Source organism: Semicossyphus pulcher, unplaced genomic scaffold (genome assembly GCF_022749685.1).
Source record: "Semicossyphus pulcher isolate SPU_LCO1_2020_fin unplaced genomic scaffold, fSemPul1.0.p SCAF_1, whole genome shotgun sequence".
Classification (NCBI taxonomy): Eukaryota; Metazoa; Chordata; class Actinopteri; order Labriformes; family Labridae; genus Semicossyphus; species Semicossyphus pulcher.
The window spans coordinates 10,804,853-10,831,088 of NW_027211603.1; the positions used below are offsets into that span (position 1 = coordinate 10,804,853).

The following is a 26,236-nucleotide window of genomic DNA, read 5'->3' on the forward strand; positions in this document are numbered from 1 at the left end:
TGTTGCTCTGTAACTGCTGGGTGTGAAAATGAGCAAATATTGGCTTAAAAGTTGTGTGACTACACGTGTTCACAACCCGTGCAACAATCAATTCACAAGCATTCACAAGCCTATAATCTAAGGTCTGCCAGCTCAGAACAGCACCGTTTCCTAAGTTTACTTCAGTTTACTTTAGCTTTATGTTGTTTTGCTCGAAGCAGCTAATTTCTGGTTTTGTCTGAATAATAAAGGGAGTTCTTCATAAGTGCTGTTTAAACAACACAACAATATTACCTTCAACAACACTTAAGACTCCTAAAAAACAATGGTAAGCGCACATGAGTTAAATTTTTTAGTCAGGTTAAACATTTCTGGTGATCTAGCCACCTTTACTTTAACCAGCTAGCTTTTGCTGAACATTTTTTAAACTACATCTATATTAAGATTCTTGTAAACAAAGTGCTTTGTAATGAATTCATTAGGAGGCCTTGAGTGCTGTGTCAGGACTTGTTATAGACTGAATAACCTAAAAGCAATGAGCTGCAAGTGTCTGAAAGCTCCATACAGCTAAAGACTGGGGTGTTGATTCACAGTTGGATCATCACATTACAGGGAGTCAATGCCAATGGATGCCAGTGTTAGGAATATAGCTTAATGGAGCTTTAGCTAATGTCATTATAATTAAGCTGGAAACCCTATTCGCACTATCTCCGTGTGAGCGATACACATACATATGTTTGAGCCGGTCTGAACATTGAAGGACCTCGCTCATTACAAGCGCTACAGGAAGAGTTATTGGCCAAAGTAGTTGAGGTTTACTTTCTCATTCAGCATTTCAAGTTAAAGACATTAATTTCAGCAATATTCAGAACATTTTGTTTGCAAGTACTTTATTTTGAAGGCTTGATTTAATGTCAGTTTGTGTAAGTTGTGTTGTTCTGTGAAAGGACAAGACTGTTTATCCATCCGTACACACTCTAAGGCAACACTTTATATATGATCATCATCTGTATTATACTGTGAAAGAAGTAGATGAAGAGAAATGTAGTCCTCCATTTATATTTTATTAAACCACAATAATAATGTGGTAACATTCTGTAATCCATAGTATGACTCTGAAAAGGTTATATGACCACTATGGACGTACAGCGATGTAAGAAGTCTCTTAAGGTTTGTAATCCTCCTCTGTTGTTGTTGTATTCTCTCTCTCTCTCTCTCTCTCTCTCTCTCTCTCTCTCTCTCTCTCTGTCCAAAAAAAACCAATAAACACTTCATATGAATATGTTCTCTGCTATGCAAAAATAAATAACATATACTGTGGATATTGAAGCAATCAATTCAATATTAGCTTATGAGAGGAAGTTTCCAACAATCTCATGTACAGTGCCTTTTTTATCAAATGTACCAAGAAAAAGAATCTCAAGTACACAGCCTGTAACGCTGACAGATAACCACTTACAGGGAAATATATAATCTGCAAATATAGTGTACACCGTACAAATATAAATGTTTTTTAAAAGACACGTGACAATAGAAATGGTCTTATCTCGCAACTAATAGCATGAGGTTCTTTATATCCGTGCACAAAGCTCCGTCCGACTTCTAGATTTGATAGAATAAATTAAAAGTTTAGACAATATAATACTTATTTTTTAAATCCCTACTTAAGGTATGTCTGGTTTCCTTGAATACACTAGTTTAGCTGTAGACATTTAAGCAGAAGCATAGCAGCCTGAGTTGAACACTGGTTCTAGATTGTAAATGCAGTGCAGCAGCATAACTCTACAAAACAGGCTCAGGGAAGGGAGCTGTTCTCAGACCAGGCTCCCTTGCTACCTTATGGGATATCGTCTGTTGAAAACGGCCTGCGTCTGTGCTCTGATAAACTATACTCAGACGTTGGACTCTATAAATGATCGTTTGGGTTTGATGGGAGCCATATGCAGAGCCGGGTTGTCTCTGGTCAGGCTCGCCTGTCTGTGTCTGCCATCGGGGAAGCGCAGCTGGGAGGATGTCGTCCCTCTGGCCTCTCGCTGATGGAGCCGCTCTCCAAAGTCCCGGCCCTGCTGCTGGCTGTTGGCCTGACTTCCAGAGAGCTGCTCCTGGAAAGAAGCGCGTTTGAACTCATTGTTGAACCCTTGAAACTCCATCACTGACATGCTGAAGCTCTCCCCGCCTCCTCCTCCTCCCTGTCGGCTCAGGCCAGAGGTCTGCTGGCCCTGGACTCGCACTGATTTGTCCATTACCCCCATGAAGGGCCGCGGCTTTAGCTCAGGTTTGGTCTTGAAGCTCCCGCTGCTCTTGATTGGACACGGGATGTCTGGCACCTGCTGCCTGCCGCCGTCTGATAGGTTCCCACTGGAGGCCTGACTGGAGCTGGAGCCCCTCGAGCCCGCTGTTCCTCCTCCTCCTCCACCCTCCCTCCTAACCTCCATACCGGACCCCAGAGCAAGAGCCAGACCATCCAGAGCCACAGAGTGTGTGGAGAATCTGTCGGAGCCTCTGGAGAAGCTGGAGGAGCGGGGCTGGTACATGTGGAGCGGCCCAGGAGGGGAGGAGCTGCTGGGGGACATGGGGTGATAGTGCTCAGTGGGGCTGTGTCCGGCGTGTTCATTAATTGATCCGGGGCCGATGTCAATACCGAGCACCCCAGCGGGCCTCAGGGAGGTGGAGATGTGTCTCCCTGGTAGAGGACTGGAGGGGCCGCACAGAGAGAGAGGCCTGCCCCCGACTCTGCCCCCCGCCTGGAGAGAGTGGCAGTGGTGATGAGTCCTGCTGCCCTGGTTCTGGCTCTGCCTGTTGAGAGCAGGAACAGGCTCGGGCAGGTCCACAAACAGTGGATTCTGAACATATTCCTCTTGAGGGAAACACGGTGACTGATCTGTTAAACCAAAGGCCACACCTCCAGGGAGAGTCCTGTTTGGAGCGTACGGATTCAGCGGCCAAAACTCAGGACTTTTCCCACACTGCAGGCTCACCTCCTCACCTTCCTCCTTCTCCTCGTCCTTGTCTGTGTCAGTCTGCTCTGCGGGGATCTGCCTCTCTAGACTTCCCTGTGAAAATGCGTCGGCGTCCTCCTCTGTGGCTTGATGGTGGTGGGAGTGAGGGTCCCTGTTGTAGCCCGGTGTTGTGTTGTTGCTGGATGCCTTCTGATGATGTTTGCATTCCTCCTCTACCCGAACCAGCAGGCGCCGGATCTCCCGGTTGGACGGGCAGAGTCGTGCTGCTTCGTGGAGGTCTGCCAGCGCTGCAGCAAACTGCCTGGGGAGGACAGAGAACACGAACAAAGGAACTTTAAAAATAGTTAATTTACAGCGCTACTGAAACGTAGCATTTCACTGAATTGCTGATTCTCGCAAGAATAACTTTCTATTAAGCATGCTTTGAAATAATATACTTAATTTAATATTGTTGTACCTGCTGCTCCTCTTGGCGCGTGCTCTGGCATAAAACGCTTCATAAGACCTGGGTTTGAGTTCCAGGGCTTTCGTTGCAAACTCCTCAGCAATGCCAAAGTCCTGTGTGCGCAGATAGGAAAGTGCCTGTGAATTTAAATATTAGACGCAGCACAGAAACAAACAAACTCACTGTGTGATCAGCTGTGTGTTTAAGTGACTAGACTGGAGAATGTTTGTTTTGCAGAATGAACCGGAGCCAATTCCTATAAAAAAATAATGTTCGCGTCTTCATTATATGGATCTGCAGATCGAAGGCGGCGTAATGAAACCAAACTCACGCCGCAATCATCTTTATTGACGAGGAACAATGAAGAGAGGCAGAGGAACAGGCAGAGAGCAGCTTGTTTCTCTGCTCTCATCATCACTCTCAGGTGAATATTTAATGACACCAACACATTGTGATTCTGTCCTTGAGAGCGAGGTCAAAATGGCAGCCTTGAATGTGAGATTGTGAACGTCGCTGTTGAATGTTTAATGATGGTATCATGTAGTCTCTCTGCTGGCCCTTACTGCCCACATTCTGATATAATATGTGGATTTAGCCAGCCCACTCGCTCGTCCACTGTAAATAACCCCCTGCAGAGACAGAGAGAAAGAGCGCGCGCTCGCTCGGCCTGCCAGAGAGAGTGACCTTATCACATCACATTATCTGCTCCATTATTCATCGGCCACAGTGACCCTAAGGATGGCATTTTTACACAGTCTGTTAGGACGTCTGTCATCACCAGGGTGGTTTCCAAAGCTGGCTGCAGGCCACACACATCTATCTCCGCACTAACAACACACAGTTATTCATTATGCCACCACCTGCTTCCAGGTCCTACACGTACGTTCTGTTTACTGGGGAGACATGAAATTAGATCTGAAAAGCGGAGATATTTTTACAGGGAGCCACACCGCTGCTGACATTATCTTTTTATGTCGATAGAGATAAATTATATATCTTAAGGAAACATCCACCTTGCCTTGCCAGCCCTCCTGCCAGCCCCTCAGCGCCTAATAAACCTGCCTGTGTTAAATAGTGCATGAGCAGTTTGATACAGCTTTGGGCCTTACATTGGTTTTCCTGCGGCAGCGGGAGAGGTTTAGATAGAGAGAGACCCGCAGGTCTTTGAGCCCTTTCAGCTCCTCTCCTTGTCCCTCACGAGGGAGCTTCCTCAGGGCGTATTGATAACGCTGGCCTGCCTCCTTCATACGTCCCTTCTGCGAAACACACAGGAAGACACAGACACCAACTTATCCACAAAAACACCTTGCTTAAAGTGTATTCTAACATAAGGCTGCAACCCTTCTAATGCACTCAAACATACCTTGTAAAGTAAGTTCCCCTCCTCCATTAGCTTCTGCAGCAGGATGAGGAGAATGTCTGGTTTGGAGGAAGCCATAGCCCACGTAGCATGACCTGAAAAAGGGTACACATATTAATCTTTCTACTACATGTCTGTTTTTGTCTTTTTCACTTCATGCCTCTAATAAATCATGTACCTGATCGATCATGCGGAGCCGTTCTGTAGCCTTTTTGGTGGACGGAGAAAGAGAGGAGTGAAGAAGGAGTTAGAGGAGTAGACGTGAAACTTTAGGTGCTGCAGTACAGCAACTAACAATATACTATATCGCTGTAAAATAGGCAATTATAAAGTAATAGAAATGCAGAGCTTGCAGGAGCAAAAGTGTAGCGCATGATATTAATCCGATGGAGCCTTCATTGATTTGTTGAAGACAGATAGAAATAGAAATACAAAGTCTTGAGGCTGCACAGTGCCACCCTGCTTGTTCTGCAGTTTGTGAGGCTGTTAAACTGTGTCCTATAATATTTTATGCTTTTTGGAATATTTCCTTTTAATATAAAATTCCTAGAGGCGGGATTTATGGCAGCTCTGTTATGGTAAGCATGTACCCGTTTTGGATCCTTTCTTGAGAAGCGAGGCCACTAGAGCCGGGTTCTGGCACCCAGTCGCTCGGTCTGAACCTCTGCCATTGTTGTCGGCTCTCTCCAGCACGGCTCCGTGCTCCACCAGGCAATGCACCTAATCATGCAATAAAAACAGCACATTATATTCATATTTAAAGCTAAAATTGAAGCAATAAAAAGGTGGGTTAATTATACAATCATATGGTTAATTACACACTGCAGACATAAAGCTGTCTGCTCCTTTATATCCTGATAAAATGTTGATTACTGTCAATAAATTACATAAAAGAGATTCATACTCAGGGTTTTTACTGCAAATTGATGCCCTATGTTGTTGTCACAAATAATTATCATCGTTATTTTAGTAATTATGATTGATTTAATTAGTTCAAAAGACAGTGAGACATTTAAGCATTTTACTCTGCTAATCATCATTTAATAATTATGATGTTTTGCAACTTATCGTCAAGCATACACTTCTCTTTGAGATGAACAGCGTGAAACCCACCGTGTCTGCATCCCCGTTGAGGGCAGCCAGGTCGAGAGGTGTCCGTCCCTGTCTGTCCGGTTGGTTCACGTCTGCACCCGCCTCCACCAGCAGCTGCACAGCACCTTTCTGCCCCTTCAGACAGGCCCAGCTCAGAGGAGTCAGCCCCTCCTGATCCACCGAGGACAGAGAGGCACCTAAGAGCACAAACAACACTAATGACGATCTGCAGCACAGAAACAGTTAACATGTTCATGTAATAGCTGGTAAGTCAGGGCCTCTCACCCTTTAGCTGCAGGAGTTCAGCCGTGCTTGTGTGGCCCTCAGCGGCAGCCAGCATCAGCGCAGAGCGACCCTGCTTATCACTGACGTTTATATCTGCACCCTGCTTCAGAAGTAACTCTGCCACCTGGGAGAAAAATGATGTCAAAATATGAAAAAATCCCCCACAGAATTGGTTAGATAAAGAAAATCCTGCTCCAGCGACCAGACTCCTCCTCACCTGCGTGTGTCCATGTTTGGAGGCACTGAGCAGAGGGACCATCCCTCTGCGGTTGGGTATCTCCAGCCCCGGCCCCCGCTCCAGGAGGAACAAACACATCTCCATCCTCCCTCTCCCTGCTGCCGCGCTCAGTGCTGACAGAGGGTCGGCACAGAGATGAGACGACGAGGCGGAGGAGAATATGTAATTGACACATTTAGGAGAGAAGTAGAAGCGGGAGAGAGGCACGGAGAGAAAAACAAGGGTTGTTATTTCAATAAGCTACCTGATTCTAACATCTGACAAATACTGGAAATCAGAATTGATCAAAGACACCGGCACTTTCTTCTTCTTATTCCTCCTCTTCAACAACAAAAAATACTGTTTTCCAGCCATAACTCTACACTCTACATAAGTCACACCCTCCTTTACCAGCCGCTATTATTTAGACAAACGATGAGCACTGGTATGTGCGTCCTTCGGCTAATTGAGCAGCTGGGGATAGAGGCAAGGTATCGATGCCATGCTCTAACCTCCATGTAACCTTGATAAATGACATCATGTGTCATGTGATTGCACGCTTCAGTGCAGAAATTGATTGTGATTTTAAAGAGAAGTTATGATCAAATGTGAGACAGAGAAAATACAAGCCTAAGGTGACTTTGTGCAGCTGCAGTAACAGTGTGAGGGAAGCAGCTGCTTTAAAAACAAAGTGAACCAGTAAAATAATCATCTTATTAGAGGAAAAATCCAGAAGCTGGAATACGGTACATGCATGACTGTTTTGGCTAATTGTAATCCCTGAAAAAGGTACAAATCTTTTGTTAAAGTAATAATCTCGAAGATTTTCATGTAAATAAATGTCTGTTACGTCACTATCTATCGCCGAATGAGGTAATACAATGTTGATTAAGCCTACGGCCCACTGATGAAAGCCTTTGCATTTGCAGAATTATGGACTGGATGTCTTATGAAAAAATCATAAGCGGCGCCCAGTTAGTGATCCCATCACCCAGCAGTGGTTGGTCTGCCAGAGAGGGTAGGCAGAGCTAAGCGTCTGTTTTTCAGGTCTCTGCAAGTGTTGCGAGTAAACAGTAATCTACTATGGCTGAACAAACAAAGAAAACATCGATGACTACAGATACAAAAATAGATACAAATAGACAAACAGTCTAAAAAGGCAAGCAACCATTAGCGAGAGTTGCAACCGGAGCCAACCGTGGACGTCACACATGCGACACTGTCTGGATTTCTGGGAAATGAACTCCCGCAATTACCGTTTATCGCTTTATGCCGCTAACGAGAACGAAACTCAGATCTTCGAGATTATCACTTAAAGTAATTCTATTTTACCTTGAATCCTTTACTTATGATTTATCTGTGCTAATGGACCTTTATCCAGGGACACCAACACCAAACATAAACAAAGTCCTTGTGCTGTACATGCAAAGGTGAATGCATCATTTCATGCTCCCACTTCTTCTACCTCAGCACTGGAGGGGACTGTGTAATAGAATTATCCTCTAATGGCGCTGTAGGCAGAGATACAGGCTTCATCCAACATGCTTTCAGGAAATGGTCCTAACAGAATTCTGCAAGCTGCACTATCACATCTGTGATAGAGGTAAAAGTATTACAATTGGATAACAGCTGCTGTTTAGATGCTACAAATGTGGTTGGACAAGATATTCTGTGTGATAAATGTGATGCTCCATTTCTGCCCAAAACAAAAGACTATTTACGATCGAATCAGCTGTTTGATATCAACCAGAGCATCCTAAAATCCTAATACTGAGCACAGAGCTAGAATGGGCCTTAAATGCAACCCTACAGCCTCTGAGCATGACTCTGGAAACACACTGATGGACAGAAAGAGGTGAGAAAGCTAAATTTATCCGACTGATAGAAGAAATGTACCCGTTTCTCCCCAGAGAGAGTCGTGAGCGTCCATCTGCACTGCCAGCTGTTCATCTTTCAAGTCCAGCAGGCTCTTCACCACCTGCAGAAAAAAAACACAATCTCACAACCCTCTGTATTGCCTGCTCGCTGTGCAGAAAGAAAACACAAAGCACCCACAGACCTTGACCACAGAACACAACAATCTGCATCTCATAAATCATCTACATCAAGCAAAGACAGGCACCGTGCTCCACATAGAAAATCAATTTCAGCAGAGTGTTAAAAATGTGTTCGTCATTAGGACCTTGAGCTGATACGTACCTGCGTGTGTCCCACACTAGCTGCAGCTGTAACCGCCTGCTGTGCTGCCAGTGCTTTGCCGGTCACTGTCTCATTGCTGTGATGCTGCTGCGGCGGGTCGGTGGGGATCTCTGTTCCCCAATCCTGGCCCAGCAAGATGTGGATGATTTCTGTATGGCCCTTCAGCCCAGCGTGGACCAGAGCACACTGGCTACTCTTATCAGCATGGCCCACCTGGCACAGATGGGGACACACAGAAGGACTTATAACCCTGATCCTGGACGGTGCCTGTAATACCCTGGCCTAGATCGAGCCTGTTTATGTCATCTGTCTCCTAGAATAGATCCTGAAACTGTGGTGAATTTAAAACCAGGGATTGTGAGGATATCACGGTGTAAAAGTACTCTGCTCTGTCACACATTTTAATCTGATTTATCTATGTTAATGTGCTGGTCACACCCTCCAACCCACATTTGTCTCAGATATGACACTGACCTTGGCCCCTTTCTTGCAGAGCAGGCTGACGATGTCGGCGTGTCCTGCAGCGGCAGCTAAACAGAGAGGCGTCATGCCGCTGTCAGTGGTCCCGTCCACAGGAGAGCCCATTTCAAGCAGCAGAGCTATCATCTCCATGTGCCCCAGGTGGGCGTGGACGGCCAGAATGGGGGCGTGTCCTATCACCTCTGTGCACCAGGTCACACTTGCACCACCTAGCATCAACAGGCGACTTACCTGCAGGATGGAAAAAAAAGAGGTCTCTGTATATAAGATCCTATATTTGGGTGTTTTTTAAATGTAGAGCACGTGTGTGTCACCTTGATGTTAGGCGTGTACAGGTTCCTCAGGGATGCCAGCGCAGCGGACAGGCTGTCCGTGCTGCAGTTCACCCACATGGCCTGCAGAACGCTGGAGGACACACCTGTCTTCTTACTCAGACCCTGTGAGTGTGTGAGAGAAACACAGATGGATACAGAGAGAGAGAAAGAAAGAGATTAAGCTCGCTTAGACAAGATCTGTGGTGCAGAATTTGAATTTGAGTCTCAGGAGTAAAGCAGAATTTACAGAGTACAAGCTATGCATGAAAGCAGAGCGATATTTATTGTACCGTGGGCATATACGGATACGAATAGTGCTAATGTGAGTGGGTGATAGTAGGGACAGGGGTTCACTCTTATTTCTGTGTGTATTAATGTGTGTTTATGCAGTTATTTACAGTAAGGTTCAGGATTATGTGAAGCCTTTTGGGAAACGAGGAGTTTCAGCAGGTGGTCAGGAAGAGTCAATTCCAGGTGCAAACCTACATAAAAAGGTATAAACATAGTATCACAGCTCCTGTTACCTTGAATATGTGAGCCTTGAGGATGTGGTGTCCCAGTTCCATGGTCTGCTGCCGGTTCAGTTTACCCTCCTGTCTGGAGAACATGAAGGCCAGAAGAGCGTGGCCGCTCCTGTAGACATGTGTAAATTGCTTATTTATAGTTATACTTTGCCAATGATTAAGTTACCGACTTCTTTCTGGGTATTTATTCATAGCACATGAATCATAAGAATCGCCTGCTGTAAAAGTCTCACCTTGGGTCGCAAAGAAAGTCATTGCTTTCACCATCTGCTCTCCAAACCAGCCACTCTCTAAAGGAGGGATGACACAGCATCCGTGTACCGTCCCTGCGTCTCACCTATAAACACAAAGGATAAACAATATCTCTTTAAATGTAAAGATACAAACACTTGATGTGATCATGCCCCAAGAGTCCGTCCACATCTTGTAATTCCTGATAAAGACCACCTCTAAATCACAAGGTTTAAGTGTGAAATAAACACTTCTGAGCAAAACTTCTGAAACACAGGCTTGAATCATAATGTTCCCTTCTTGCAGTCATATCAGGAGTCTTACCATGAATCCAGCCAGGCTGTCTAATCTCTGCTGGAAGTCCTTCCACTCCAGCTCCCCCCTCACACTGCCTGCATTCAGCGCCCTGAACATTTGTTCGTCAGTCAGTGGGTGCAGAGACGCCAGTGCCACATTTAGCACTGGAAGTACCCGCTCGAAGACCTCTTTATCCGGAAAGCTCACACGACACATCAGCAGGTACACCTAGCAGAGATTCACACAGTCACTTATCACATGTAGTTCATCATTTGGTCATACTGTAACAGGTTTACATTTATTTTAACTGGCAAGACAAAAAATTGTGTTTTTGTATACTTAGGTTTGAAACTGAAATACGCAAGATTATATCCTAATATTAGAAGCTTCATCATGGCACAATATGTTATAGATTCTTTGGGCATTGATACAATATTTGCTGATATTAAGTCTGCCACGACACAATTTAGATTTGATTCAATGGCCAACTATCGTGTAAGAAGATATCAGAGGCACATTTAATACAGTCAGATATATTTATATTAGAAATATATACTATTTTATAAAGTGGTCATCTGTTACCTATCGGTTGCAGTATACTAAAGAGGATACAAAAAGATAAAGAGATCTATGTCAATGTATTGTTACACCCCTGCTAATTTCTGCATATTGATCTAATTAGTAAGTCTATGGGCTGCACGGTGGTGCAGTGGTTAGCGCTGTTGCCTCACAGCTAGAAGGTTCCTAGTTGGAACCCCGGTTCGGACGTATTGGGCCTTTCTGTGTGGAGTTTGCATGTCCTCCCTGTGCATGTGTGGGTTCCCTCCGGGTACTCCGGCTTCCTCCCACAGCCAAAAGACATGCTCGTTAGGTTCTTTGGGAACTCTAAAATTGCCTAAAATTCTAAAAGTGTGGGTATGAGCAGGAAAAGTTAGTCTGTCTCTGTAGCCCTTTTACACAGCGAGTTCAAGGCGGGATTATTACGCCTCTGTTACATTCCGTCTTCTATGTAGAACGTATGGAGGCAGAATGGTGGGGCATAGTCGTTCTGCCTCTGAGCCAGCATCGGAGGTAGTAACAGAGATGTAACAGAAGCAAAACGGTGTCTGTGTGAACAGCAGAGCCGGCAGGGCGGAACAGCACAGTGTGTGTGTATTTGAACGTGCTGTTTGTTTACACCTTGCACATGTTTTGCTTCCGCAAAGCCGGAACGGCATTTAAAAACACACTCTGGGGCGGCTTTACGCCAGCGTTGCTTGGTCCAATGCAAAATGTCAAAGGTGGCATTAGGATGGAGCTTCGTCATGGTGCTGAGGCGGAACCGCAGTGTAAAAAAGGCTTATGTGTCAGCTCTGTGACTAACTGGCGACCAATCCAGTGTGTACCCCCACCTTTCACCCAGTGACAGCTGGGATAGGCTCCAGTCCCCCCGCAACCCTGAACAGGATAAGTGGTATAAAAGATGGATGGATGGATTGATTGCATGTACATGCCCAACTTGGCAGGGAGTGCGTTTTTAGGTTCTCACATATGAACCTGTTCAGTTGAAAATGATCACATGCATGATTAGGTCATATACTGTCTGTCAGACGATGCTTTGTTGGTCGTCATGGTTTTTATGGTAAATATATGATGTGGACTAATTAAGCCATACTCGCTGCAAAAGAGAAACAAATATAAGATAGCCAGCCTACTGGTTTCCAATTTTACACCATGGTTTGACTTGAAGTCATTATTCATATAGCGTAGACTAGGATAGGAAGCACACTGGACTTATATACTCTCTGTTTACATTGCACTCTGTTTTTAACTTTATACTGTAAGATATTTGCACTCACCATCACCTGCACCTTCCTGCACATATTGTACAGCTCTTCCATTGACTTATTGTACATATGTTGTATTATATCATTCTATTATAGCTTTATTCTTTATTGTTTATTTTTATATTATTCTACTCAAGCTACCTGACAGTAGGGGTACTGCTGCTAGCTAACTTATTCTACCTCTGTTTCCATTGTTCTGCACCAGAAACACCAAGTCAAATTCCTTGTATGTGTAAACCTACTTGGCAATAAACCTGATTCTGATTCTGATAAATAGGGTTGTTAAAAATTGAGTCTTTATTATCAACTTTGTTTGAAGCTTACGTGCAACATCCTGGAGCTAAAGTGAGTTAACCTTTGATGCTAGCTACAATAGTTAATTATACTGAATGATCCATAATGTACATGTACAACTGTTCATGTCAACTACCTGGGCCCACGCGTCTTTAGCATACCTTTATGCATGCTCCTCCACATCCATCATAATTAAATCATCACATTTCTAGGCCTTTGTGTGTATAATAACACTTGCTCATCTGTTGTCCTATTTCACGCTGACGATTATGAAACATTAAAAAGCGTCTGTCATTTACTTTAGTCACTGTGGACTATTTTTGGCACTTTGTATAAAGTCTTTGATCCTGTCATTTTCTATCTTTTATTTCTCTGAATTGCGTGAGCACACTCGTTCTCTTTTCTTGTGGAAAACATGCCTGAACAATGGTTGTCGCCCGTGTACCTTGTGTGGGGATTATATGGACATTGATTGCTTCTTCCTCAGGCGAGATGTCATTTCACGGTAGACAGCTCACCGGGATGACTGACAAGTGTTAAGTGTTAGACTGTGAACATGACCAGATGAGGAAGAGGAGGGTGGGTCCAAAAATACGCTGAAGGTAAACGGTGTCTTTTTAGCTTGAGATGATGTAAAAAGTATAGAGATACGGTTATGGTTAGGAGGTTGGAAAGTGTATATGAACTGAAAATGTAATGAACCACATATTATTCCTCATATGGTTCACAACCTTTTTTACATGCTAACTAACGGGCTACCACTTAAGTACCCCTTAGAGTGCCAGATGTTGGATGTTTTAAAGATTGATCAGTTACTATTAAGAATATGAACCAATTATTCAGTACTATAAGCTAATGCTAATCAATCCAAATGCTATCCCATTACTTTTAGCTAACTATTTCAAACATTAATCCATCACTTTAACTTAAAATTTCAACTCCTAAGCCATTATTTTTAAGCTAACTATTTCAACCAGCTCTACATCACTTAAGCTAACTATTTCAACCAGATCTACATCACTTAAGCTAACTATTTCAACCAGATCTGCATCACTTGAGCTAACTATTTCAACCACATCGCTTAAGCTAACTATTTCAACCAGATCTACATCACTTAAGCTAACTATTTCAACCACATCGCTTAAGCTAACTATTTCAACCAGATCTGCATCAATTAAGCTAACCATTTCAACCAGATCTACATCACTTAAGCTAACTATTTCAACCAGCTCTACATCACTTAAGCTAACTATTTCAACCAGATCTACATCACTAAAGCTAACTATTTCAACCACATCGCTTAAGCTAACCATTTCAACCAGATCTACATCACTTAAGCTATCTATTTCAACCAGATCTACATCACTTAAGCTAACTATTTCAACCAGATCTACATCACTTAAGCTAACTATTTCAACCAGATCTGCATCACTTAAGCTAACTATTTCAACCAGATCTACATCACTTAAGCTAACTATTTCAACCAGATCTGCATCACTTAAGCTAACTATTTCAACCAGATCTACATCACTTAAGCTAAGTATTTTAGCTGTTCATCCCGTACTTCTTTGGCTAACTACTTTATCCGTGTAGCTCCACTGTTTATGCGCTACTGTAATTTAATCATATATTATTGTAAGCTAACTTTATTTTAATGGTTAACCCTTTCTAAGTTTAAGCTAACCATTTTAATCACTTTTCCATAACTAGCTATTTTTCCGTCTCTTTAACTACTTCAACTGTATATCTTTGTTTTTTGGTGGCTATTTCACATTTTACGAATCACTGTAAGCTAATTATTTAAACCATTTGTTCATGAAATTGTTTTAGCAAAGAAAATAAATAAGCTGACTTGCTTCAAACTTACAGGCTCACTATTTCAACTGTTGTTAGCTAATTGTTAGCTAATTTATTTCCTCTATCGCAGCATGTGTTGATCAGGTGTTACATCTCAGAGTCAATATGTGGATATCTCTGCACACAACAGAATAACCCCTTGGGGAACAATACCCCTTTGTTTATGGGATTCTATGCTTTTTATGTCTGACCTCTGACAGAGAGACAGGCACCACCAGGTAGTTCCCTCCTTTCAGAGCCAGGTGTCCTTTGTGGAACAGATCCAGGGTAAGCTGAAGGTAGAGGATGGAGCCGTGGCTCCGTGTTGACAGGTGGCTGCTGAACTTGCTGAGGAGAAGCTGATCAGGGGCCGAGCCTGTCGGTGTGGTGACGTTAGCCGTGACCTGGGTGCTGCTGCTGACCCTGTGATGGATGTAGTCACTCAGGTCAGCTCCCAGGTCACTGCTGTCTGGAAGGATGTCCAGAGAGATGCCAGAGAAGGGGAGAAGGGTGGTGATTTCCTGTAGGAGAAGAAAGAAGTATCTATTTCAGGTGCTTATTGGAAAACGCAGATGCAAAACAGGCATAGCTTAGTATTTAAAGAACAGTAGGTAGCGTGTCTCTGGTGCATGAGCTAAGGACAAATTAAAAGCAACAAAATCAGGACCCATTCCTCAGATGCTGCTGCCTCTGACTCACACAGAGCCATGGGATACAGTACAGTAAATAGTGTGACAATGACTCAAGCTCCAACATTGCTCACAGGCATCTCTCAGAGTCACATTTCATCTCCACTCTCGCCATCCTCAACTGCTCAACACCGGCCAAAACCAGCTATGACTGATGAAAGAAAAAAAATCCATGTTAATGCAGCCCATTCCTCATTAACGAGGACTGACATTTTGGTTCAACGACATGTAATTGACATTCGGTCGTGCTAAACCCTTTTGAAACAGTTAGTGAAATATCCTGGTTGTTATACAAGAGTAAGAACTTCCTGTGAAATGGCTGGTAAAAAAGGGAAGGGTGAATAATGATCCAATCAGGAAGGAAGGGTACTCTGAGGGTTTGATTATAGCTGTGCTCTTCATCTTTGAATATCGGTATTTAATGCTTGCTGACTTCTAATTTATCACCAAGAAAATGACCCCAAATGTGTTTTGTGTATTCCCAAACACTAATCAAATTATGTAACCGTCTGGCCGGCTGTCAAGCTCCAGACTCCCAGCAGTGTCCCAGTAGTATTACCATCCATTCAGGGCGTAATCCATGCAGCATTTGGAGGCTTGGCTTTGGCGTTGGACAGATGCATCCGCTGTTTGTTGGGATTAGCAACCAGATTGAGAAAATACATCAGACTAGAAAGAGGGACTCTGCCAAATGCCACAATGTCTATACCATGAGACTGTAAAAGCAACATTGAACAACTCTGTGTAATAATATGAGGCAGGGAAAAACTTTAAGGGTTGGCTCACCTAAAATACAAGGCCATATTTTCTCTCTTACTTTGTAAAATTAAGTGTCCAATGCTCATCTGGTAATAAAACTCTATATCCTAATACAACATAAGTATTCATTTGTGGCATTTAAATATCCCAATTAAATAACAAATAACCATTAAAGAAAGATTTCTGTAAAACTCTTGATATGACACCTAAAAGAACAATGATATAGCTTTCTGCATTATTAATTTTTTTAACACCAAAGGATTTAATTTTGCAAGAATTTCTGCAAATTCTATGAGCAAAGTGAGCAATTTAAAAAAAGCTCATTTTTATACTAAAACTGTCATAAAACATCCTGAATTTGGCCCCAAATATATCACAGGGCTAACATTAATAGATAGGGAACTATTTCCATACACAGTCAGACTTTGTGACACATTTGGAGGAAACCTATTTAAGTGGAAATATTTTAGCTATGAAATCAATTCTCTGTGTTTTTGAACCACTTTGGTGAAGTTTGTTTTGTTTTAAAGACTGTATACATATTTTAATGTAATTATTTTTCGGAAACATTTTGCCATTCAAAGGTCAGACCTTAGCCGCAATTGGCTGACAGTATTTGGAGTGACCATGTAGCCCTGTGTGCGATTCCACGTGGGGGAGTGGCCGCACTGTTACTCCAAAGTTGCAGAAAACATGGTTGCTCTAGGATCGGTTATTTGGCCTTATAGGTACGAGCCAGAATCGGACCCTGAGTGGAGGGATGATGCAGCGGAGCAAGTGCAGCAACCCAGGAGTTCCCAGGTGGTATCGGAATGGCAAGTTGAAATCTTGACGACTTGACTAAAAGCTAGCGCAAAGAAGGCAGCCTGAGGTGAATGAGGGTGAATGACGATTGGTCGATTTCAGCGAAAGCAAGGTTCTACGTAGAAACCTGCAGCTGCTCTGAACGGCCCATTTCAGAGTCAACCTTTTTAAACATGTAATTCTGGGAAAACACAGAATTATGCAGTTTTCACTGAAAAGTAAAACCCATGCAAATATGACAATATCCATTCAAAACATATGGCCCCTTTATGGCACGGGGAAAATCCTAATCACCTCCATTGTATTGGGGAGGAGGCTTGATGCGTGACTTCCACTAGATTTACGGAGGAATCATTTGTCAACATGTCATTTGGGTGACTGAAACCTTTGAAGTGTCCTCCCTGTGATGCTATAACTTTAATAAGCTCACTCACCACCAGGCCTGTCCTGACTGTGACCACCAACTTGAGCCAGAGTGGAAATTTGGGGATGATCTTTGTTATAAAAGTTGCGATGGTGTCCCCGTAGTCCGGTTTATGGAATTCTGCCTCATTAAGACTGTCAACCAGTATGATGTAGTCTTCATCGGGTAATCTGCGCTCTGGATACACATAAAGCAAAATATACAGATAAATAAAGAGGTTAAAACACATTAGAAAACCAGATAGATTAGATTAGATTGCAAAGAGCACATAACAAGGAAGAAGGAAGATGGCATCATGGTTTTACACAAATCCTTTCATGGCTATAACGAATGGATGCATCTTTGTTTTCCAGTACATGCATGAAGAGAAAAGCACCAACTGCTCATATTGATTACAGTGTGCTGAAAGAGACCAGAGGCCATTGTTGTTTATGAGCTCAGAACAGGACATATCCATCATGTTTCACATCATCTAAGCTGTCAATGCAGCCCTGCCAGCCCGTGAGGACTCATACACTCAGGCACAAGGGCTCTCCATTTTTTTCTAACCTGCTTAATAGTGATGGAGTAGACAAAACACTCCTCTGCTCAGACAGTGGAGGGCCCGGTCATGATAACACATCAATCTAGCCGACCGACTGTATCATGAGAAACTGAGCTGACTAATACGGCCGTAACATTCACAACCTCTCAGGAGTATTTTGTGACCTTGAAATCCTGTGGGCTGCTGATGATTCACCAGGGCAAAAATAACACTCATCATTTCCCCTATGTAAATGACCTAACATCTGCTTCACACTCTGCACTGCTTCAAATCATTGACCTTAACTAGGAAAAATAATCTATGGGACCATCATGGAGTCATTAATGGGCTTTTTCCTCACAGGAGATGGTGGACGGCTCCCTAATTGCAGGGTGAAGGAAGCAGACAGTTTTCACCTTAAAACTGATACTGTTTTAAAATTTTAAAGGTCTTTAAAGTTAAATATCACATTTGTCTTAATGTGTGTGTGGAGACTTCATTACCCTTTCTCAGGCTGGCTAAGGGCTCTAGGACACCCTTTCGAAAGGCAGCGATGGGGTCTTGGACGCAGGATCGCAGGCTGAGGGTGTTTTGTAGGTGAGGCTCTTGTACAAGCAGATCCCTGTACGGGGTGAGCTGTGGGGCTCTGGCCAACAGGGCGGCAATACTGTGGACAAACTCTGGCACCAGGCAGGTGTAGGTGTTGTCAGCCTGACAGAAATGATAGGCTACCACCTGACAGGAGAAAGACGGAGGTAAAAAAAAATTGAAGAATACACCAATAAGCCCTTTTTACACTGCCAGTTCAAGGCGGGATTATGACGTCTCTGTTACGTTTCGTCTTCGGATTGGTGGGGTGATGTTGTTCCGCCTCTCAGCTGGCATCAGAGGTAGTAACAGAGGCGTAATGGAGGAACAGCACAGTGTGTGTGTGTATTTGAAGCGCGGGCTGTTTGTTTACACCTCGCGCACGTTTTGCTTCTGCAACGCCGGAACACTATTTTAAAAAAGCACACTGGGGCGGCTTTGCGCGGGCGTTGCTTGTTCCAATGTAAAATGACAAAGGCTGCATGACGGTGGAGCTTCGTCACGGCACTGAGGCGGAACTGCAGTGTAAAAAGGGCTAAAGATGCAACTATATGTGTTTACTTCTCAAAAAATATGTATCAGTGTAACTGATGAGGGTTCAGGTTAAAATGTACAGTGGTCATAGAGAAGAAAGCTTAAAGTTGGGACAATCTCAGAGATATAGCCACTGGGAGTGACGGACAACATTTCGGCGCTTCGGATTTAACCAGCATTTAGTGTTAAAGGACTTCCGGCAAAGATGTTCTTTTCTTCGGCTACATTGTTCACAGTCAGACTGGCAACTTGAGAAGCGAGAATGGAGTTGGAGTTGAGATACTACGTCTTAGATCGGATTGTTAGCTGCACTTGCATGCAGATATCTGTTTAGAAAGATGAATTAAAAGCTAAGTAGTTGTCAGATGACCATCACTTGGAGCTGGGATGGTATTACGTTCTGTCCCTTTTGCTCCCCACACGGACTGTTTTTCCTGCATGCAACCAAAACTGCCTGATATGTGATAGTCAGTACTTCTTTGACTACAAACGGACACCAGAGCACTTCCCAAACCAAAATCCGGTCTGCACCTTCAGATTCTTTTTTATACAGAATCTGTAAAAAGGCATTAAAGTAGGAAAAATACGAGTCAGAATTGAATTCTTCCATTGTGCATGATTTTCCTTTAAAAAAGAGGCAGAAGGAACCCAGCATGAATATAAAGTTGGTCTTAAGTGTCTGTGAGAAAAAAAAATGATAGGAGGAAAATCTGAGAGGCTCTCTTTGCCATTTGCATGCACTGTTGAGACTCGTAAGTGTCTGTCAAGTCACGCCAGGGCCATGCAAGCTTAAAGATCCTCTCAGGAGGTAATAACACAACTCATTTAGTGGAAACTGGTGCAAAGTTATTGAGGATAAACCTGAATATTGAAGTTTGAACTATATATAGACTCATATTACTGCGCACATTCAGGCGTCATAGGCTTCATATCCCTGGAAGACAGCACTTAAAACAAAAAAAACTCTAATATCGCAGATTATAAAAACAATGAAGGTTACACAAAGAAACCACCAAGATATAAACACAACAATCTGCAGATATAATAGAGGTGGGTGACTCATAACATAGTGTCTGCTCATGAAACTGAGCAAAGAGAGCTTCATTTCACATCTTAACGCAGAGAGTCTCTACAACACCTTCTGTAAACACGAGGTAATTTATTGAGAGAGAGAAAGTAAATGGTGAAACAGAGTCTGAAAAATGAATCATATCGCTACTAATAAGGCTCGTTCTCTGCATTTAATAGCGACTGTCTTCCTGTAGATTTATGGTAGTTATTTATATCATGAAAGTGCACTTACACAGGGATATATACTGTAGACAGTTGTATAGTATTCTCTCTGTATAGGGCTTATATAGGTCCCAGCCTTGACCATGAGCGGTCCACATGAGTGGCCTATAGTTATCAATGATTTCACTTTTGAGCACACATCCACACCATCACAAGTAGTCTGACTAGTTCCCATGGAAACTCTTATTGAGGCCAAGTTAGTAAATTTAGAAGCTTGCATGTCATCTGTGTGATGCAATCAGCAGCATGCTCTACATGTGTGCCCGAAAAGAGAGGGGAACGCTGTGACATTAAAATCAGAAAGTGTCACTAATGTGCAGCCGCCGAGCTCTTTAAGGCTGATGTGTGTTTATCTCTTTCAATTGATCCCTCTTCAGTCTTTGTGAAGGCTTGCCGCTCCCTGCAGTACTTTTTATGATGCTGTATTATGGTCACAAATACAGCACAAAATCCAGGGCTATTAACACAGCCGTGACAAGAGGTTAAATCTCAGGGCAGTCCAATAATACAAACATCATTTCCTCTTTTTGTCTCTTGTAACTGCAGGTGAGTCAGCGGTCTGCTCAGCAACAGGATAAATAACAGCAGTGTGCTGTCGTTTTGTGTGTGAGTGTGTGTGCGCACTGTTGTGTCTTTGTATTTACTCACTGGTTATGTACTCAACATTAAAATCTTATTTCTGTATTTTCATTCATCATTTATTTAAGCAAGAAGAGCACACTGAGACAGCTCTTTTCTCCAGAGGGGGTCGCACACAAATAAAACAAGTAAAAATTGAATTAACACAATGTGTACTTTGAAGACGTAGTTCTCAGCTGGTGGGTCAGGACCCAAAAGTGGGTCGTGGAGCTGTTTTGGAGCTTTTATTTTGAAGGACAAGGGTTTCCGATGACGTGTGTGCAGTAGAAGTGTAGTTTAGTCACACTCCATGGATCCACTGATTGGGTAATCACAGCTACATTTACATTCTTGAAACTTGATGAGCCCGACAGTGCTTGCATTTATGTTGCAATTTTTAGCATATTTCTGCAGAGGGAATATTTTCCTCTTATGCACTGCCACCATTTTCGTTGACTATTATACTGTTGTGCTTTGTGAAGCTGACATACGGTGATGTTTCGTTCCGTCTCAGGTCCAAACTGCGTCTGAGTGTTTGAAAAGATCTGAAATTTCAGGCCATTAAGAAGGTGGTGGTGGGTCCTGAGGTGTGACCAGTTGAGAACCACTGATTTAAAGGGATAGTTCTGCATTTTATGAGTATTCACATTCTTGTGGAGAGTTAAAGAAGATCACACAACTCTCATATCCGTTCATGACACTTAAAGCTACTGCTAGCAACCAGTTAGCTTTGTGAAGACTGAAAATGTTGTCCAAAGGTTAAAACATTGGCTAACCAGTCCCTCTTAAGCTTACTAATATATTTCTATGTCTTGTTAGTTTACTAGAAAACAAACTGTAAAAGTGATTAGGAACTAAAGTTAGTCCTGTAACTTAAGCCTAAGCTTGTAGCCTTGTAACTGTTCATGGGAAAAAACTATTCCACCATAAACCCCCTGTAAAATAAAGAATTGTCATTATGATATGGAGGAACGTAACCAGATATAATGTGAAAAGACATGAGCTGTAGAGGTGCTGGTTTGGTAGGTTTTGAGTGAGTCAGACTGGTTGTTTCCAGACTTTATGCTAACATATAAGCTAACTTTAGCTTTAGCTTCATATTTGGTGTACAGACATGCAAGCAATATTGATCTTCTAACATAAGTCTTCATAAACAGGCATTTCTGAAAATGTCAGGGCAAGAGAGACAATTTTCTAATCAATCGTCCTCACAAGGATAGAAATACAAGCTTGTGTGTGCATGAGTGTTCTGAGGTACCTTGGCAGCTAGGCATCTGACAGCCTCCTTCCTCTGCGCCGTACTATCGCCTGTTCCTGCGACAGCACTCTGGTTGGGCTGGGAGTCGGGTGGCTGTTTGGAGGCAGCTTTTCCCTGCTTATCCCCACCTGAGCAGAGCGCAGAGCAACAACAACAAACGCAAAGCTGCCATTTACACTCGCTGAGATGAAGTCTCTGGCGTAGGCAGGGGAATGTCAGGAGTAAAGTCTATGAAGGAGGACAATTAAACTGCTGCTTAATTAGTGCATCTGTAAGCAAGACTGCAAACTACAACATCGAGCAGGAACATGTGGCAGCAGCAGTGTTTGTTTCAAAGCCTGCTCATGCTACACACTCGATTAAATTCAAATCAATATGACAACATACAGCAGCTATTAATGAACAATGCTACGATGCTGAAAATTAAACAGCACAATGTTGTTTTTGAAGACTATTTTAGTTTTGCTGTGCCTGCACTTCAAATACAATCAATAATTCTGATTACCTTGAAGGTGTAAGCAAATTTAAGGTATTATTTTCCACTGTGTATCATCTACAATATTATTTTTTTAACTAGGGGGCCGATACGATGAAGCGAGTTCAACATACCCAGGGTATCTTTTCCATCTGGCTTCACTTAACCTGACAAAGGAGATTGCTCTAAGCGCTCACACAACGCTGGTTATCAACTGGGCGATGATCAGTACAGGTTGATCTCTTACAGGGTTCCTGCACCATTTTAAAAACAAATTCAATGCTCTTTAAGACCTTTTCAAAACCTCAACAAATATATTTGAAGACTCGAGATTGCACCTTGCATCGTTGTTTCTTGCTAGTCCCAACAACCTCTAAAACCTTTCTTCTTCCAACCATTTGTGGCTTAACCTGCGTCTTGATATCTTTGCTCATCTGTATCAAGCCGCAAATCACGACAACAAGACAATGTCACACAGCCAGGCATCGCTGTTTGTAGCTGGTCAACATAACGTAAACACGTAAAGCATAAAACAACTTCTATACTGTTTGTTACGGTAATGTTAGACCTCTCAGACCACACACCATCAAATTTAACAGCAAATGTGTGGTCAATTTAAGACAATTTACGACCTTAATTTCCCTGATTTCAATTTAAGACCCTTTAAGACTTTAGAGGGCTCCAGAGCAGGTTATTTGTTCAGCATAAGTTAGAAGAAGTGAACTGACTTCATAGCACTCAAAACTCTGAGTTAACCCCGAAGTTACCTCGATAACCGCAAATCCACCTGCCTAGTATACCCCCCAGGTATGTCATGTTTTATTTTGAAAAAACAAAAATCATCTGCATGTCGCAGCATAAAACTTTTTGTCAATTTTTTGTAGCGTAATGGAAAAAAACTGGTTGTAGGAGATGTTTTCCAGACAAAAGAAGAGTTACAGAGCCACTCATGATGAGAGAAACAGTCTCAGTCCTCTTACACAACTGCAATCAGCCGGGAAACCTCAGGGGAGAACTTGAAAGAAGAGTGCGTGACCCAGATACCAACCTCTTAGCAAAAAGTGATATTTCTCCCAGTATCTCACAAGAATCTGACTGGAGGATGTATGAATTCAACTACTAGTACTCCACTGCGATCTTACACTACATCTTTGAGATACGCACAAAAACAAATGACTCTGCTGTGAGTAAAGATAGCAGTCTTACATTTAGGGGACGAGCCGGGGCTGTGAGGGATGCTGGGACCTCCCTGAGGCGTGCGCATGCCATGACAGCTGAGCGTCACCAGCCGCCAGATGATAGCCGTCTTTCCGGATCCTGCGTTACCCACGATGACAGCGCCGCGTCCCTCACAGCTGCTCGTTTTTCTCAGGACCTCCTCCAGGCGCGTGAAGAGCCAATCACGGCCAACGAAAGGTGTTTCTGCGGTGATGCCGGGGACTTCGAAGAGCAGCGGTTTTAGCATGATGTCAACTTGTTTGAATGGCACCAATCGCCCTAGAGAGGGTTTAAAAAGGGATAAATGTGTGATTTAAGCACTGACATTGGGGTTGTTTATGAAAGATCTAGCACCAAGCTTTATTTACACACTTATTTATCCCAGAGAGAAAGCATGAAATACCTTTGGACTCATCATTTGTGCGCCCAGCTGTGTTGTGTTTACGAACAGAGCTCCTGTGTCCAGCAGCTCTTTGGTTCTCCAGAAAACTCAAATCTTCCAGGCGAGTGGAGCTGGTTGCTGTAAGAAAAAAAAAAAAAAAGAGTGTGTTAGAAAAGGACTGAGGGTGTGAGAGAGATGCAGGAAATGTGCAAAGATACACATGCACCACACAAGTGTCAAAAATCGTTGCTCTAGTCAATTATTGTATCCATGGAGACGTGCGACACAAACAGTTGTTGCTCTCAATGATAAATGTTCAGCGACCTTGAGGAGAGAGGATGGAGGAAAAGAAAACTCATCTCGCGCTCTGTAATCTCAAACTAACAAGAGTCTGAAATGACCAAATGCTTCATACCGTCTCGCACGTCAGGACACCACATTTGTGAGAATCGCTGGGAACACATCGCCGGCTGTAATGCAAAAATGTGCAAGCAGCTCTCAGGATTAAACACATAATTCTAATGAGCCAAGGAAAAAAAAGCCAAAACGATAAAGAACGTGTCGTACAGAAGGGCAAGAAACAGAAAGAAAGAGTTGTTTACTCCCACGTTGGCCTATCTATCCACCCACGCACTCTCCGGAGTTTACAGGTCAGCCAGTTTGTCTTTCCTGCAGTTTTCAAGACATTTGGCAGAGCATGGGCTATTGTGCAAAATACAGAAATTAGCTTAGTGTCATCAGCTGGTCTTTAAATTTAATAAATTAATGATTAATTCTGCTTTCATTATGCAGCAAAACAGAGTCAATTAAAAGCCTTTCATATTGAAGTTTAATCCAGCACAAAAGTCCTGTCATAAATCTGATTTAATATTTGTGAGACGTTACAAGTTTCTAATGTTGTTGACACTGTGTCAGAGTGTCGACCCAACTCTGTTGTTATTTCTGAGTCGTTTGGTTGATTTTGCATTTGTTTGCACTGAACTGTAAAGTGTTTGTCATGTTTTGTGGACAAACTATTACAGATATATCTCTGCATATTGCAGTGCTACAAAAATAGTCTAAAAACAGACCATATTCAGTTTAACACATGGCCAGTGAAGTAAAGCAGTTCCAGCACAAAGCAGTTAAAGTAAGGCTGAATTGGTTCCAGGGCTATTTATTGCACAGCATTACATCCTGCTTGGATCAAATTTTAGGTTTTGTTGTTGTTGTTGTTTTGGCAGATTTTGCTGTTATTTAATTATTGCCAGGATTTACCTGAGGGACAGAACAGAGATGAATATAAAATACAACAAACATAGTTTTGATTTAATCCCAAGAAACTAACCAACATTGCAAAACGTCTGGGAAAGTTAGAGGGGTTTTTGTATAATGGAAGTTCTTGGTTCACTGCTCACATGTCTCAGTTGGCAAGATTAGAGGTTAAAACTTCTGTTTCAGTCTAGTTTAAAAGAAGCTCTGGTGTAAGTTCAGTCAGGAAGACTATATTGTGCATGCTGATTCAATTGTTCATATCTCACACCATTCTGCTCACACTGCCTTCATGCATGCTCACTCTTATTTTCCTGCACTCATCACCTGGTCTCATCACCTGGCAGAGATGTGGACTTGAGACTTGTCGACTTGAGTCACTGTTTTGATGACTTGCGACTTGACAAAAAATAAATGACTTGAGACCCGACTTGGACTTGAGGCATGATGACTTGGATGACTTGCGTGTGTTCATATGTTTGAATGTTAGCTGTTAAATATAAAATGATTCAATTCAATGTTGTCAAGTTTCTGTCTAACTATCAGGTATGTACGCAGCACAAACTGGGAATCATGATTGGACGACTCAAAAAGCTCCCCGGTATGTGATCGTCATGATTGGATGACTGGCTGTCAGTCAAACTCCTCGCTATGGCAACACGCAACATCAAAGCCCCAGCTACCTGATGCTTTTTCCCCAAAGAGAAGCCTCATCAGTTACCACTCAATATGGTCTCAGACCGGACCATCATCATGGCTGCGACTGTACCAAGATAATACAGATACAATTCACTGTCATACTTTTTGAACAGGTTATATAAATTGGCCAATAATATCATTATTAGACGAGCCACTAATACCTTGTCTTTTCTCTTTATAAAGACGGGATACTACAGGTAAGAGTGCTGGATCTTTGGTGGAAAAAAAGTGAATTGACTTGACTTGCCCAAGTAAAAATGACTCAACACTTGTTTGAGACTTGGACCAAATGACTTGAGACTTACTTTGCACTTGGGCAAAGATGACTTGGTCACAACACTGTCACCTGGTCCCATCTGTCCAATAGTACTAAAGCACACCC

The 26,236-nt window shown here is 42.8% G+C and overlaps 1 protein-coding gene across 1 annotated transcript in view; it reads right to left on the minus strand.

Annotated features, from left to right (window-relative positions):
* Positions 1–1,024: 1,024 nt before the first annotated feature.
* Positions 1,025–26,236, minus strand: part of LOC138594575 (protein TANC1-like) — a 42,273-nt gene continuing 17,061 nt past the window's right edge. Inside the window, exons 7-28 of the mRNA XM_069665754.1 lie at positions 23,926–24,042; positions 23,511–23,801; positions 21,830–21,957; positions 18,042–18,273; positions 17,026–17,192; positions 14,552–14,860; positions 10,411–10,611; positions 10,089–10,192; positions 9,856–9,964; positions 9,332–9,454; positions 9,012–9,248; positions 8,538–8,750; positions 8,235–8,316; positions 6,339–6,472; positions 6,122–6,245; positions 5,858–6,033; positions 5,335–5,464; positions 4,923–4,952; positions 4,748–4,839; positions 4,494–4,640; positions 3,397–3,497; positions 1,025–3,240 (exon numbers count right to left, since the gene is read on the minus strand). Coding sequence (XP_069521855.1) covers positions 1,872–3,240; positions 3,397–3,497; positions 4,494–4,640; positions 4,748–4,839; positions 4,923–4,952; positions 5,335–5,464; positions 5,858–6,033; positions 6,122–6,245; positions 6,339–6,472; positions 8,235–8,316; positions 8,538–8,750; positions 9,012–9,248; positions 9,332–9,454; positions 9,856–9,964; positions 10,089–10,192; positions 10,411–10,611; positions 14,552–14,860; positions 17,026–17,192; positions 18,042–18,273; positions 21,830–21,957; positions 23,511–23,801; positions 23,926–24,042 — 4,616 coding nt within the window. The 3' untranslated portion in view covers positions 1,025–1,871. The remainder of the gene's footprint in view (positions 3,241–3,396; positions 3,498–4,493; positions 4,641–4,747; positions 4,840–4,922; positions 4,953–5,334; positions 5,465–5,857; positions 6,034–6,121; positions 6,246–6,338; positions 6,473–8,234; positions 8,317–8,537; positions 8,751–9,011; positions 9,249–9,331; positions 9,455–9,855; positions 9,965–10,088; positions 10,193–10,410; positions 10,612–14,551; positions 14,861–17,025; positions 17,193–18,041; positions 18,274–21,829; positions 21,958–23,510; positions 23,802–23,925; positions 24,043–26,236) is intronic.